This window comes from Callithrix jacchus, chromosome 10 (assembly GCF_049354715.1).
Source record: "Callithrix jacchus isolate 240 chromosome 10, calJac240_pri, whole genome shotgun sequence".
Classification (NCBI taxonomy): Eukaryota; Metazoa; Chordata; class Mammalia; order Primates; family Cebidae; genus Callithrix; species Callithrix jacchus.
Window position 1 is genome coordinate 7365580 of NC_133511.1, and position 16623 is coordinate 7382202.

At 38.2% G+C, this 16623-nt stretch overlaps 1 protein-coding gene across 7 annotated transcripts in view; it reads right to left on the bottom strand.

Annotated features, from left to right (window-relative positions):
* The window catches only part of ALKBH8 (alkB homolog 8, tRNA methyltransferase), a 67607-nt gene extending 51625 nt beyond the window's left edge, over positions 1 to 15982 (bottom strand). For 2 of the 7 annotated variants that reach the window (XM_035264430.3, XM_035264434.3), the window contains exons 1-6: positions 15841 to 15982; positions 10955 to 11089; positions 6098 to 6335; positions 3865 to 3996; positions 3162 to 3257; positions 1416 to 1520 (exon numbers count right to left, since the gene is read on the bottom strand). In XM_035264430.3, coding sequence (XP_035120321.3) covers positions 1416 to 1520; positions 3162 to 3257; positions 3865 to 3996; positions 6098 to 6335; positions 10955 to 11083 — 700 coding nt within the window. In that variant the 5' untranslated portion in view covers positions 11084 to 11089; positions 15841 to 15982. Of the gene's footprint in view, positions 1 to 1415; positions 1521 to 3161; positions 3258 to 3864; positions 3997 to 6097; positions 6336 to 10954; positions 11090 to 15679; positions 15760 to 15816 lie in introns of those variants that run through there. The other 5 variants (XM_035264432.3, XM_078339374.1, XM_009006721.5 and 2 more) reach the window with 3 other exon arrangements.
* Positions 15983 to 16623: the final 641 nt, after the last annotated feature.

Consider the following 16623-nt stretch of genomic DNA (forward strand, 5'->3'; position numbering starts at 1 on the left):
CAAGGCTCAGGAGTCACTGATTAACTAGGACACTTAATTCTAGCCCAAGAGACAAATGTGAAACACAAATACAAAAGTCATTTTTACCTGCGAACACTAGATTCCCAACTACTTGCAGAACAAAAGCAGTAACCAGGTATAAAGACCGGGCATATCAATAATTACGAGATGGCCTTTTCAACTGATCCATCAATTTACATCAGTGAGCACCTCCTTAGGTAAAAGAAATGTTGCCACACAGTGAGGGCATACAAAGCAAGTAAGAGGGTCTCTGTTTTCAAAGAGCTTACAAACCAATGGAAAGACAGCTAGGCTAGAAAGGTACAGAGGAAATGCCTTGGCTGACTAGTTAATCTGGGGTCAAGCTCACTTGGCTCAGCCCTTCCCTCTCATTTTCAGAGCTAGCTGGTTTGTAGGAGCTAACACATGCTCCTTCGAGTTTCATCCTACAGGGGCGGCCTCTGCCTCAGCTCCAGCTGTCTTGCTGTGCCAGAGACCAGTCAGCAAGTCTCTCTAATTCAGAGGTGTGGTATTCACAAGTCCACTTGGCTACAAATCTAAAGACATCAGTTTTCATTGTAATAAATGTAGAAAAGAAAACAAAACCCCATAGTAAAACCCTTAAATTTAGAGAGGTCATAAGCGTGGGGCCCTAATCTTATAAGTGGAAGCTCTCTCCATGCACATGCACACACACACAGAAAAAAACGTGTGAGGACATTGAGAGAAGGCGGCCAATGACAAGCCAGGAAGGGGGCCCTCACCAGGAACCCAATCCACTGGCACCCTGATCTGGGACTTCCCAGCCTCTATACTGTGAAAAAATAAATTTCTGCTGTATTTTTTTTCTCTCTTTTCTTCATATGAGCTATGGCTTTGTTGCATTTTTTTTTTTTAATTTCTGTTTAGCCAAAATAAGAATAAGAAAAAAATAAAATGCTTAAAATCATGATTACTCTAAATATCAGATGAAGATGCTGCCAACAAGTTTCAGAAGATTTTTCACCAGAATGTCATCCTGCAACTGTCTCCCCTATTCTCAAACACAGAAAGAAGAGAAAGGCCCTCCAACCGGTTAGCCGCCTTCTTTCTATAAATTATTTGGTCTCTTCCATTACACATGTCCTGTGTTTTTCAGACCAATGTCTTATCTCTCTAAAGGAAACACTGAGAGGGAAACAAACAAAAAAAATCCCAAACAGTGATTTGTGTCAGTGTGTTTACACTGAAATGCAAGTTCTTCAAGGGATTAAAGTGCAGATGTGCAAGGACTGAAATCAACACAAGGAACAAACATAAGCCAGGCATGACAGCGTTAATCTGAGCTTAAAAATCATCTGTTTGCTCTTGGAGAATTACATCATCTACTCAGTTCCGAAATACGTGACTACAATTTTTAAACAACAACTACTCACCGTGCCCAGGTTCGTACTGATTTATGGTCATTTGATCAGGTTTATGTTTAATGTAACCTTCCCTCAACCACTTCTCCAAAAAGCTATCACAGATGTCAGGAAGACCTAAAATGAGTAATGATAAAGACGAAACTTTAAAATATTTGCTTTGCTTGTTTTACTCAAAAATTTAAAAAGTCACTGTGACAAAATCACTGAGCTTTTAATTTAGCAGTCGATAATTAATTAATAATAATTATTATTAGCCGGGCGAGGTGGCTCATGCCTGTAATCCCAGCACTTTGGGATGCCAAGGCGGGCAGATCATGAGGTCAAGAGATCGAGACCATCCTGGCCAAAACGGTGAAACCCCATCTCTACTAAAAATACAAAAAAATCAGCTGGGCATGGTGGCATGTGCCTGTAGTCCCAGATACTCAGGAGGCTGAGGCAGGAGAATTGCTTGAACCTGGGAGGCAGAGGTTGCAGTGAGCCGAGGTCACGCCACTGCATTCCAGCCTAGAGCCTGGTGATTGATTTTTTTTTTTTTTTTTCAGATAAAAAGTTTAAAAGAACAATTCTAACAACAGTTTTGGTATTTTGTAAAATACCAATTTGCAATAAAATTACAAAAAATATACTATATATTGAAATTGTCTACTTTCTTTTTTTGTTATTTTAAATTAAACAATTTATTTTAAATTTAATTATTTTAAGTGATTTCCCTTAAAAAAAACCTTCCAAAGTAGAACGAACTTACTTTTATTAGAGTCATAAAAGTTGTTTCATGATGGAAGAAAAGCCTTAAGTAAGACCAAAGTCATTAAAAAAAAACAAACAGATAAATTTAACTCCAACAAAGAATTATAGCAAAGGAATAAAAGCCGGAACATACAATAAATTCTTAATCAATTAGACACTTCATTGGGGAAAAAACTGGCAAAGGATAGAAAAAGGAATTCATAGTAAAAGAAATACAAATGACCAATCTTACCAGTAATCAAGAAATCACAAATTTATAAGCTTTACAACACCACATGTTGTTAGGGGCAGGGGGAAGTGGGTACACATTTGGTGAGAATATGCTGGGACAGCTGTTTTGGGAGGTAATCTGTCAGTATCTATTAACATTGTTAAGCGAACATAAACTTCAACTTCACAATTTCTATTTTTTAGTAGTCTCCCTTGAGAAACTTACACGGTATATAAAGAGGCATGTACAGAGATATTCACGACAGCATTACTTATGAAAGCTAAAAACCAGAAACAACCTACGTGTCTATCAATAGGGAACTATTTGAATAAGCTATTACAGATCATTCAGTAAAATGAAAATCTATATAAGCTTTCCAAGACATACAGTGGAGGAAAAGAACAAGCTGGGTTGATATATATAATACATGGAATATACAATATAAGCAATACCATACAACACCACATATGTCAACAACCAGGTCCTTTTACTGTTGTATATATTTAATCTAAACTCATTTTCCATTTTTAAATGGGAAAGTATATAACAAACTGTTAGTATGTACTTCTGAGAAGCAGCATGGGAATGAGGATAACAATGATGAACTTCAGCTCTATCCAGTTTGACATTTTTACAACGAAACTATACAATTTATCTAATTAAACTGTTTTAAATCCATTGTGCTGAAAGTTTATCTACAAATGGCAAATGAAACATAATCCCCCAACTATAATATTCTATGACTATATTAAATTTTTTGAGCCAGAATTTATTACGTATTAGCAATTACTTACCCCCAGATAATGGCTTATCTTTATCTACATTGTTGCCCTCATAGTGGAACTCATAACCAAAATGCTTTACTCTTCTGTGTTTTAAGGATTTTTGAGCTGTGTGAAGAGAACAATGTAATAATTAAGAAGGAAAAGAACTGCATTCCTTTGCATATTTCAGTCAACTTTTTGAGTAAGGGTTAGTTTAGTAAAGGCAATTTCTGTTAATTGCTAAATTATGGCCTTTAACCAAATTAACCATTCTGCCTTATATGTTGTTATTTCTAGTCTAAATTTGTAACAAACTTTTCAAGAGCGTGAAAACTAAACATGCACACTATCATTCACAACACTGCCAATGAGCTGGAAAGAGTCTTCCAAAAATCTCCAGGAAGCTCTCACTACATCATAATAGTTTGGCACTGAACCACTAGTTCCTCAAGGGAAATTTGCCTTAGGGTGGGAAGGAATGAATAAAATAAGTGAAGGGCTTATAAACGCTATATAAACGGTGGGTAATAAATATTAATCGGTCTGGAGTTTAAGTTTGATCACTATATAAATGTCATTTATTATTAATGTTCCTCAGAACCGTCAATATGACTTGCCTAACATTGGACCCAGGCTGGTTTCAGTAATTCTGAGGAAGTATTAATAAACCAAGAAAGAGAAAGAAGGGTTTCGCAGAAACTTTTAAATATCAGATTTTGAAAGTTTTACTTACAATTTTGATTGTCTGTATCTTTTGTCCAATCAACACTTTCTAAAAGCATTTTCTCATCCTCAGAAGAAATGATTTCTTCTACTACCACGAGTCCTGGTGGTAAGGCTGGAGGCCTCAACTCCTTCCATTGTGCTGTGGAAACCAAATTTAAACAGTGACATGCAAAAAAGTTCCTATATACAAATAATTCTGCCCAAGAACTCTTTATCAGTTCACAAAATTTCAAATACTCATTTTTGGAAATAAGATTGCTGAAAGGCACATAACATATTAAAAGTGCAGAAACAAAGAGCAAGACCAATGGTGGTACGTTTTATCCACTGTAATTAACAACAGCAAACGGAACAGTATTTATTTAAGTATTCAGTGTGAACATGATTAAATCACTTTTAAAATCTCACTAAGAGACAAGGTTTCTCATAGTAGCCACAGCTTGCACCTCCATTAATAAGCCAGATAGTCTAAATAATGAATACAAGAACTTAAATGCTCATTTTTGCTCTTAGGCTCCTGATACTAGCTATGGTCACGAAACAGAAGCAAATGTAAAATAAAATACGACTTTCTAAAAAAATACAAAGTATCATTTATGAAGGATTATTTAGCTAATATTAAAATAATTTAAGTTCTGTGTGACAAAGTTTTAAATAGGTAGAGCCCTAGAAGGAAAAGAAAAAAGAATGTGCTGTTAGACAAAGGGAATAGTGTATTCACATTTCTTGTTAGGGATCTGATCTCTGATTCTATACACATGATTTCTGAAGCTTTTCTGCCGCGCAGTTTTCTGCCAGGCAGATTAAATCTTTGAATTATTTAATTCACAAAAACAGCAAATATTTACTAGATTCTATTAATAACATTTCAGAAACATGAATGGTAAATCATTTGCTAAATACATACCACTGCCTACTATATGCCAGACATTATATTATTTATTCAAATTACATAAGGAAAACTTTGGAAAGAATTCCTTAAGGACAAGTAATTCACAGTGCATGTAATTTGGATTTGGTTTCTGAAATATGTTTTTTTAAAGAGAATTAAAAATATCTCCTCTCTTTGTTATTCAGTGCGACCTGGTAGCAGATATCTAAACAAGCATTAAACTATTTGTCACACAATTCTGTTCTCAGTTAAAAATGATTTTCAAGGTTATAAATGTGAATGCCAGAGTCATAAAAGCACATTTGGATCTAATGAAGAATTTCAGTAAAAAACAATCCAAAACTTACTTGGTGCAATTTCTTACTGAGTATTCACCGTAGGGAATGGGGTAAACCCAACGACTATTTTCTGATCAAAACTTATTCCTCAGCCATTCAGTTTTTAAAAACTGACCAGAAACATGTAAAATATGAGGATAATCTACTTTCCAGAATATGTAAAGCTTACGTCAGATTTAAAATTAAATGCATTCTAGCACTGAGAAATACAATTTCTACAATATATCTTTAAAAGAGTCTGTAAAAGTTTTCAAGTCTTATTTTACAGAAACAGAAATTTGAGCAGATGAGTCACCTCCTCACTCCTAGGATATCTAAAACAGGGCTCTTTTATTGCCTAAATAGGTGGCAAATGAATATATGATTAGATGTCTAATCAAAGTTCACCTCAGTACATCTCATTTCCAGGGGACAGAAGTAATCATTCCTGTACATTCTATAAATCAGTATCTAAAGCTATACTTTAATTAACTAAATTACTCAGTTCCTCAATCACACTATCCAGTGGCTACTGTGCTGGACAGCACAGACAGGAACATTTTTGCCACTGACAGCAGCACTATAAAGTTTTAGGACTCTTTGGTAGCTACAGGTGCTCTGCTATAAATATGAAGGTTGGCACAAGGTCATTTGGATCACAATTCGTTCTTAAGCGACAAATTCAAAGCTCCTGGGTAGATACATCAAATAAACAGGTAATCCAAACCCTCATTATTAAACTTTGAAAAACACAAATCAGTCAGGAGGGTTCCAAAATAAGCCATGTGCCTAACAAATATATTGTTGATTGGTGGGACCAGCTCCGTAAAGGAAGCTTGTACCTTATTCACCTCTATGCTGCCAACTACTTGTCCCATGCCTGGCACAAAGAGCTGCTTAAAGAATGTTTGTTAAAGTAAAAGGGGCTGCTAACCTGCGTCCTCATTTTGTTTCACAATAACTGGACCTCCAACTTAAATCTCTGAAAACACACAAAAGAACCACCTTTTAAAAGATAACTATGATTATACCTTTTTCCACAAAATTCAGATACAGAATGATCTTGTGTCCTAAGTCATCCACTACTTCTTTTCCATTGAGGGTAACATAGGCTCTCTTGGATTCTTCTACAGTTTTGTATCTCGCAAATGAGTAGGGCTTGTTAGGCGGCATTAAGAGAGCATCCACCAGTCCGCATTTCTCCAAAACCGGGAGCAGCTGGTTCCTACACATACCATTACCCAAACCACCATTGGCAACAACCAGGCTCTTAAAAAAACAAAGAAACAAAAAGAAAGTAACATGAGCAACTGGTATCAACCCACTGATTTTAAAATGCGATTATTTTTTAAATAAGATTTCTACAAAGATGCAACTAAGAAACACAAAGGTTTCCTTGTAGACATTGCTTGGTTTGCCAATTTCATACAAAGTATGTAAACCAGTTCACCAAAAATGTAGGGAATAAAAAGGACTCCTATATTGTAAATAACATTGATTTTTAAAGAGCCTATTTCACACAATATTCATTTCTAAATGGCCATAAATGCAAAGTAAAACATGACTATTACTCAGAAATATAAATTTAGCATAACGAAAGAGAAGGAAAAGAGGAGAACACACAAACAGTTACATAACACTTGCTTTTCTGCAGAACTATTCTATATGCTTTTATCTACTTAATCCTCATTAACAAAATCTTCACAAAGTAGTGAATTTATTTGGATAATATTGGCCCCATCTCATAGAAGAATATCTGACAAATTAGGTTAAGGTGGCGATTAGGGGTGGGTTTAAACCTATTTCTCGGCCAGGTGTGGTGGCTCAGGCCTGTAATCCCAGCACTTTGGGAAGCTAGGGCAGGCAGATCACCTGAGGTCAGGAGTTCGAGACCAGACTGGACAAGATGGTGAAACCCCATCTCTACTAAAAATTCAAAAAAATTAGCTGGGCATGGTGGCGGGCGTACTTGGTAGGCTGAGGCAGAATTGCTTGAACTCTGGAGGTTGCAATGAGCCGAGGTCATGCCACTGCACTCTAGCCTGGGCAAAAAAAAGTAAAACTCTGTCTCAAAACAAAAAACAAACAAACAAAAAAACCCTATTTCTGCCAGTTTCCACAATCCACACTTTTAATATACAATGTTTACTAAAAATTAAAAGTAAAGGTACTATTAGCTCAAAGAAAAATCATTGAGCATAATTAGGAAAAAATTTTCCACTAAGGAAATTCAGTCTTAAGTAATTCAGTCAGTTCGCAATGAAAATTTTTACTTTGTACGTTTCACACTTACTTCCTACTGTTTGTAAACTCCTGCACTAAACTTCATTCAAGGATATTTTGAAGAGATGAAAGGGGAGTCTCTTATATTATTCTGATGTTCATGGCCCAGCACCCTTATAGTCTTTATACTTAGGAACCATTCAGCGTAAAGATTTTTATTGTATGATTTATGACTTCTAAAAACATTTCAGTATAACAAAAGAAGCTATGGATGGCCTACTCTCATCAGTTTCTTCATTTATACCAGGTGTTGATGAAGAAGCTTTTCTGAGACGAGGTAGACAGTAAATATTTTAGGTTTTGCAGGCCACAAAAGTTTCTGTCAGATAGCCTTAGTATTACTTTTTAACAACACTTTAAGAATGTAAAACCCATGATTTTGCTCACAAGCCTGATTTCGTCTAAGGACAGTAGTTTGCCAACTCCTAATTTTACACTAAGCTCAATGACAGTACACAGTCTATTGGTTTATCATACTAAATAAGAACACCTAGAACTTTGAAAAGGATATAAAGTAGTTATTAAGAAATTGGATAAGAAAAATAAAACTTTTTTGTCATGCGACGGCCAATACTTTATATGTATGCTAGCATATACACTCACGCAATAAACAAGCCCACTAATACAACACTATATGATATGAAGTAAAATGGAGTCTCGCATGGCTTGCCCTGGACCTCACGTAGAGGTGTATTAATTAAAATAGCAAAATAACTTGGTTATATGTTGCCATAGTTGCAAAAACATTTCCATATTCCTAAATCTATGGAAGAGCAAAGGTTTCATTGGTGTTGGGGGTCCACTACCTCATCTAGGAATGGAAGATGATGACACGTGACTTCAGGAATACTAGAAGTCCTCAAAGATGTCTTCCAAGTGTTTTGTGGGCAAGTCAAAGGTAAACCACACAAACACAAGTGCAGCAGAAGAGGAGAGGAACTTAGTTTCCATTAAATGTGAGATACATATAATTAAATGTAATAACTAAATGTAACATAATTAACGCAATAATTACATGGAATCATTATTTTATTTAGAATTTTTCATCAAGCTATTTTCTAAATAAGAAGTATGGTACGAAGTACAGAATTTGATTTTTTTTTAAGTTGTCTTCAGTCCTGACAATTTGAGGATCTAGAAAAATATATAATGCTATACATTTGTACAAAGGAGCCTATAATCATACTACATCTGATATGGTTTGGCTCTGTTCCCACCCAAATCTCATCTTGAATTGTAGCTCCCATAATTTCCACATCTTGTGGGAGGGAATAATTGAATAATTGACCGAGTGGGAGATAACTGAATCATGGGGGCCATTTCCCACCATAACATTCTCGTCGTAGTGAATAAGTCTCACAAGATCTGATGGCTTTTATAAGGGGTTTCCCCTTTCACTTGACTCTCATTCTCTCTTGCCTGCTGCCATGTAAGCCATGTCTTTCACCCTCTGCAATGATCGTGAGGCCTCTCCAGCCACGTAGAACTGTGAATCCGTTAAACCTCTTTCTCTTTATAAATTACCCAATCTCAGGTATGTCTTTATCAGCACCATGAGAACAGACTAATACAATATCATTAAAAGAATACTTGTTCTCCCCTGGAAAGATAAAATATAATTAGAGGTCCATCTACAATTTTATTCTTTTCCTTTAAGAATATGGAGAAAAGGGCCGGGTGTGGTGGCTCACGCCTGTAATCCCAGCACTTTGGGAGGCCGAGGCGGGTGGATCATGAGGTCAAGAGATCGAGACCATCCTAGTCAACAAGGTGAAACCCCATCTCTACTAAAAATACAAAAATTAGCTGGGCACGGTGGCGCATGCCTGTAATCCCAGCTACTCAGGAGGCTGAGGCAGGAGAATTGCCTGAACCCAGGAGGCGGAGGTTGCGGTGAGCCAAGATCGCGCCATTGCACTCCAGCCTGGGTAACAAGAGTGAAACTCCGTCTCAATAAAAAAAAAAAAATATGGAGAAAAAAGAAAGTCTAAATAAAATGCTACTGTGGAAGCCAAGAAGGACATCAAAGCTTCTAGAGATCCTTAAAGAAAAGGCAGACCCAACCAGAAACAAACTTCAAAGGGGTCAAATAAATGGAGCCTGTTTTTTTTTTCTTGCTACTTCTCTTCATGAACCCTGTAAGGAAAGGAACACAAGTCACTCTTGGAAAGAGATGAGAGCAGCATATGCCAGTTTAATCTTCTGAATGTCTCACAGCCTCAGTGGCCCTTAACTGAAACAGTAAAGTGCATGCAAACATATTAATTCCAATCTGTGATCTATTTAATCCCTGCTATAGGAATGTGGCTCAAATCCTCTGCAGACATTAATATTTAACTCCAAGTATAAGCCTTTTACCACCTAAAGTCAAATGTGCCTCAACAGACTGCTCATTTTTTTTTTTTTTTTTGAGATGGAGTCTCACTCTGTCACCAGGCTGGAGTGCAGAGGCACACTCTCGGCTCAATGCAACCTCCGCCTCCTGGGTTTAAGTGATTCTCCTGCCTTAGCTTTCCAAGAAGCTGAGACTACAGGCACGTGCCACCATGCTCGGCTAATTTTTGTATTTTTAGTAGAGACGAGGTTTCACCATGTTGGCCAGGATAGTCTCGATCTCTTGACCTCGTGATCTGCCCGCCTCAGGCCCCCAAAGTGCTGGGATTACAGGCGTGAGCCACCGCGCCCAGTCCAGACTGCACATTCTAAAGCTATGATGTTGTATAGAAGACAGCATGATAAGCAGAAGGCAGAGAGAGTATTGGTCTGAGAGTCAAGAGGCTTAAGTTTTAATCCCAGCTCCACCCTCCACCTTCTCAATTATATGTCCACCCCTCAGTTAAATTACATCGAAAGCTTTCTTCCTACTTTTAGTCTGTAACTTTATGAACACAAGGAATTCCTTATATTCATGTAGTAATTTAGTGTGCCGTAAGTACAATGAGATCCTCCGGAATCTTACAATCTGACGGGGTTAAGGTGAAGGATATTTCTGCTCATGTCCAGAGAAGCTGAGGGTTAAACTGAGTTCTCCTAATTCATAACCCACGAAATCTCATGATCCTCACATTTAGCATCTCATCTCATTATTGTCAACAGATGATGAAAAGACTTGTCAGTAAGGTCTAACAAAATAAAAATGTTTTATAGCACATAATCAAAATACTTTATAAAACAGGTGAGGGTGGGAAGGGAAGTACGAGGGCTGTATTTTTAAGTTGCTATTAACCACTTACTAGCTTACAGCGATGGACACAGCATAGTGCAACCTCTCAAAACTTTAGTTTTCTCACCTATCTCATCAGGACTTCCAGGGAATTAAATATAGTAATGAATATAAGTATGCTTAGGAAACTGAGAAACTTGTACTGTGTTATTATTAATATAGAACTACAACCTCATTTAGTTCAAAAAACAAAATAAATAGAAATTCAAACTATAGGCTATGGACCAAAATAGAAAGTTAGCAGGTCCTATCATATTTACATTTCACATGGATGTAAACCGTGACTGAACAATTACAGCCTTAGGCAATTATTAGCAAATGTTAATAGAATACATCGACATAGCAATACATTTACATTTGAATAATAACAGTTTTAGGTCACCTGAGTGGCACAGGATACTGTCTGAATGCCTTCATGTCTCAGCAAGGTATGACTGGCTTTAATCTGTTTCCTTAAGAACTTCTTCTCAGCTTTACTCAGTTTGTAATTACCATGATGGCTGCTGTCCATAGCAAACTGTAAAAAAACAGTGAAAATGTCAACCTTGAGAGTCCTGAAGGAACCATTATAATGATGTTATTCATATATTCTATAGTGTATCAATATTTCTATGTGACAATTCTTTAAAATGCTTCCTTTATCTTGTACCAACCAAGAGAAGTGAGAAAAGAGACACAAAACATGAAGGAATATCTAAGAATATCTAGTGACGTATCTCTAATGGTTCCAAAAAATAGTCCAATGTGGTGGCTCCATTAAGTGTCCTATTTTACTCATAGGTGATGAATCCCTTTACTCATGAAGTCTTAAGTAAAATGTGCCATACACAAATTTCACAATCATAATGTAAAGCAAGGCAAAGAGGGGGCAGGGGAGGAACGGGGAGAAATAAAAAGAATTAGAAGAATATACAGTATGATTCTCATTTACATAGAGGTCAAAATCAAAAAGGAAGCCATATATTATTTAGAAATACATACACAGAAGAGTTAAAAGAAAAGCAAGGAAATTATAAACACAAAATTCAGGAGAGAGACTGTTTCTGTGGGTGAGAGGAAACAGAACTGACATGAAAGTGACACAGGAGCATCAAAGATTTCTTAAGCTACGTGGTAGATGCAGGTGTTTGTTTTACTATTTTTTAAAAAATAGTAAACATGTATATAAAATATATGTACATGTCATATATTTTATATCTACAATATTTTAAATAACAGAAATAAAAGCCCCATAAAACTGTGCTTTCTCTTTATTGAAATATGTCAATCAGCAAGTAGTTACTAAGCATTTTCCCAGAGATCGCTATAATCCCACCATCCAAAGCAGCATCCCATATCACGCTTTATCATACTGTATCAGAGTAGTCTTTGGTTCACAAAATTTAACATAATTTGTGATGATTCATCTATTAGTTTAACCCCATCATAGTATAAATCCCAAGAGAGCAGGAATCCCAGCATACAGTAGTTGCTCAATAAATATTTGATGGCAGAGCTAAACGAAAAATGAGTGACTACACACAGTCTCAGCGTCTTGCAGCATGCAACCATAATAAAGCATAGAGTTTATGCTTTCAACAAGTTTGTAACTTATTTGTGGAAAACAAACACTAAACAATATAAAGATGACACATCATTATATAAATTAGTGTTGACAGTCTTTAGGTGTGACAATGAATTAGAGGCAAAAATAAGATGGATGTGGGCTGGGAGCAGTGACTCACACCTGCAGTCTTTGGGAGGCCAAGACAGGGGGATCACTTGAGATCAGGAGGTCAAGACCAGCCTGGCTAACATGGTGAAACCCTGTCTCTACTTAAAATACAAAAAATTAGCTAGGTGTGGTGGTGGGCACCTGTAGTCCCAGCTGCTTGGGAGGCTGAGGCAAGAGAATTGCTTGAACCCATGAGGCAGAGGTTGTAGTGAGCCAAGACTGTGCCACTGCACTCCAGCCTGGGGGCAACAGAATGAGACTCTGTCTCGAAAAAAGAAAAAAAGAAAAATGGATGTGAACTAGAAAAGTTGGGAAGACCTCAAAGCAGGAGATTTGTACCATGTACTGAAGGATAAGAACACTACAGAGTCAAATAAAAGGAAGGTATTCAGCGAGGCAGTAAAGAGCAGAAGCTAAAACCAAAATGGACGTGTCTGGCCAAGATACCAGGATGAGGGCATAAGTTTTTTAGCGCAGAGTTGGGCTCCTCCAGTCCCACTCTCTGCAGACTTTAAAGTCTTCAAAGTTAACCAAATAAATAAATTTGGGGGTTAAATAAAATCTTATTTATCTTATTTCAAATAAAATCATAAACAGTCAAAATTCTAATTACTAATCTTTAGTATAGAAGATAAATGCCAAGTCTATTGAAATGCCAGCACTCCAGCTTTCTAGCACAGGGGCATATTATAGGAGGTAAGGCCAGTGAGGCAGGCTGGCTGACAGCATAGCAGTGAGATGAGAGATAAGCAAACATAAGATAATCCAGCTCGTCAATTAGAAATGCTGGCCTGATCTAGGCTGGAGGCAATAGAAAGAAGGAAAACGGGGAGAGGGGAAAGAGGAAGGGTGAGAGAAAAGTTCAGGCAGAATCGAGAGGCCTTGATGACTACTCAGATAGGAGGGAGACGGGAATCAAAGATCACTTACTAACCGGTTAGAGGCTGAGTGACTAAGAGATGAGACCACTTCAAAACTGGAAAGTCAGGAGGAAGCTCAGGAAGAGCTGCTCAGTGTAGGAGGTACTGAGTCAGATTTAGGATATAATATGGTTAAGGTACTGGTGAGATACAGGGTTGCAATGTCTGGCTGGCAAGTGACAATATAAAGTGGCTCACAGGAAAGGAACTGAGGTTAAAAAGGTTTAGGAGTCGGTCATCATTAAGACAGGAAAGAGGTAAGTGAATGGACGTTTCTAACATTGCATTAATTATAATATTTGTTCTAATATCTGTCCCCTTCCACTGAACTGTGAGCTTTCTGAAGACAGGGATTCAATCATACTTTTCTTCGTTACCACAGAGCCTCGTTCAGTGCTATGAGTAATATAACACAATGTTTAGGAGTTCATGCTCCAGGTTCAAATCCTAGCTCAAGTACGGATTACTAGCTGTATAATCTTTGAGGAGTCGGTTACATGTCTCTGTGTTCCAGTTTCTTTAGGAATAGGAATAAAAATAATAGTGCCTATCCCATAGCATTTTTTGAATTAAATTTATTATTATTTATTTATTACTGTTAATTTTCAGAAGAAGCAGATCAAAATGGCTTCACAAAACAATAGCTGAGGGCCTTCCAAGGGGTCATTTCACAGCCATTCCATTTCAAGATCTTCATCTGTGGGACAGAAACTTTGCAGTACGTCATGGAGAACAAGGGATGAGTACACTACAGAATTCTTTTTAATATTGCTAGTATCACAGTTAATAGTGATTCTTTTTAATATTTCACGTGAGCAAACACTGCACAGTGGAAGAAATGAGAAAGAAACCATGCTAAATCCATCTTTTTAAAAGTCTGCCACTAAGAGTCCAGCACCAGCAGGTGGAGCCTCATAACCACATTTTTGTCATCCCCTTCCCTTTCTCCCTCAGTCATGCAATATTATTGCATGTGAAGAAAGTCACTAAATGGCCTTTGAGGCTCAGTTTTCCTGCATTCCAGTGGCTAGGCAATGTGCTGGCCCAGCATATCTGACTTATCTCAACAAAGACAGGTTGATACCAGCTGCTGAGATCTGGAGGTGTCCCCTTCTGTCAAGGCCACTTCCCTGGCCAGAGTTTCCACGATTGCACAGATACTTGGATGTTTCTTGTGAGGTTATTGGAGTGAAGTCATTATTAACTATGATACTAGCCATGCTGAGTCCAGTCCAGCACCTCCAGCCTAAGCAGACTCTCTGTGGGATAATGAAAGTTTGCAGATTATGCATGCTCTGTCACTTGCTTATTAGAGAGTTTAAATGGCCCTATATATCCTACTAGATATTGCCCTAAGTGGTAATAGTAATAAGTATGTCATACCCTTCTTGAATAATAAAGAATCTATTATGAACCAAGCAGTATAGACAAATGTTCTAGTATATTTAAAAAAAAAGGCAAAAAATGCAATTACTTTTCCACCAACCTAATAATAGCAAAGATTAGAAAGAATCTAAATTCCTACCAAATGAGGCCTGATTTTAAAGTACAGCACAGGTATACAGAGTTCACACATAAATCTTTAAGACACACAAGAAATTGGTGATATGGGTTGCCTCCAGGGAAGGAAAACTGATCTTCCCGTTTATTCAGACAAAGTGAGCTTTCTTCTTTCGTGATTTTGGATTTAGTAGCTAAACTACATTACCTATTTCAAAAGAAAATAAAGATTTAACATGATTAGAAAAAATTCACTCCATCACTTCCCCGTTTTAACTCTTTAAATAACACTAACTACATATTTTCATACACTCTCATTAATTTTATTCTCTTTCCCCATAACTTAATAAAGTTCACTCCATGAAGTAGAGATTTTGTCTCTATTATTCACCCTGTAGCACCCAGCACTTAAACAGGAATTAGGACCTAGCAGCCACTCAATAAACATTTGTCAAAAAAAAAAAAAAAAAAAAATCGACTTTGCTGCCTTAGCTCCTAAACCTCTCTTGCTACAGAATTCTGAGTTTGGTGCCCTTCCTCAACGTTTTCATTAACACCTACCGCAGACCTCTATAGAGTTCTCACATTGTATTACAGTTGCCGATTGGTGTTGGGCTTCCGCCAGAAAACTGTCACCTATTTGAGGACACAGACTTGGTGCCTGACATACACCTGACAATAAATATTCAATGAAATCAATCAAAATAACAGGCTAACGCTACCAGAGGCCCAGGGGTCGCAGGGATTGCACACCTAAGAGCACAAAAAGACTCAGCTGCGCAAGGGATCAGACCATCAGCACAGACTTTGGGTCAGAAAAGCCCTAGAAGCGCCAAAGGAACACGCCCCAAGTGGAAACCGTCCTCTCCAACCCCAAAGAAAACAGAAGATTGACACAGACACCACGTGAGTACCCGAACCAAACACAAACACGTGCACCCTAAACACTGACAGAACCACACAACGCAGACACCTTACTGCCCACAGACTGCACCAAGGGCGCCTCTGGGGTCCATCCCCATTCCCCAGGTTCTCGGCCCTAGCAGGAAAGGCGGATAGAGACGACCGGAAGGAGCTGACAAGAGGAAGCGGGGATTTGAACCCCCATACCAGCCAACAAGAAGTGCCACACACCTCCGCTTCGGCTCAGGCCGGGTTCTCACCACGCGGGTGCCTTCTTCTGAGCCAGCCGCTCCACTCTAGCACCAGAAAGCCGCGGCGGATACCTGCACACCGTCTCCCCTGGGCGCGGCCATGTTGGAGAAAACTGCACTACATTTCCCATGAGCCAGCGGGACTACGAACAGAGCTCCCACAGTCCTCTTCGCCTCCCAGAGCCCGGCAGTGACCCTTTCTCGACCAAGTGTCTTTGTAAAGTGCTCTTTGTTGCACTGAAAATTCAGTTGTCTTCTTGGGGAATATAGTAATAATTGGTAGTGCAGCTATATTTTTATCTGTTTCTCTCCAAATGGATAAGTTCAAACTGGTTTGGGCCCTTCCATCATTCAGTAATGGCCCCGGGCACCTTGGATTCTTCGTGCACATTTCCTCCTGAATCTTTTTTTTTTTTTATTGCATTTTAGGTTTTGGGGTACATGTGCAGAGCATGCAATACAGTCGCATAGGTACACACATGGCAGTGTGTTTTGTTTGGTTTCTCCCCTTCCTCCTGAATCTTATTAGGGGTGTGAAAGGGAAATAAAACTTGGTGCCACAAAATCACTAAGCTAAAGGGGAAAGTCAGGCTGGGAACTGCTTGGGCAAAGCTGCCGTCCATTCTATTCGAAGTCATCCCTCTGCTCACCGAGATAAATGCCTATCTGATTGCCTCCTTCGAAAGGCTAATCAGCCACTGGAAAGAATGCAACCATTTGTCTCCTATTCATAATACCCAGGACCTGGGAGCCCCTCCCCACT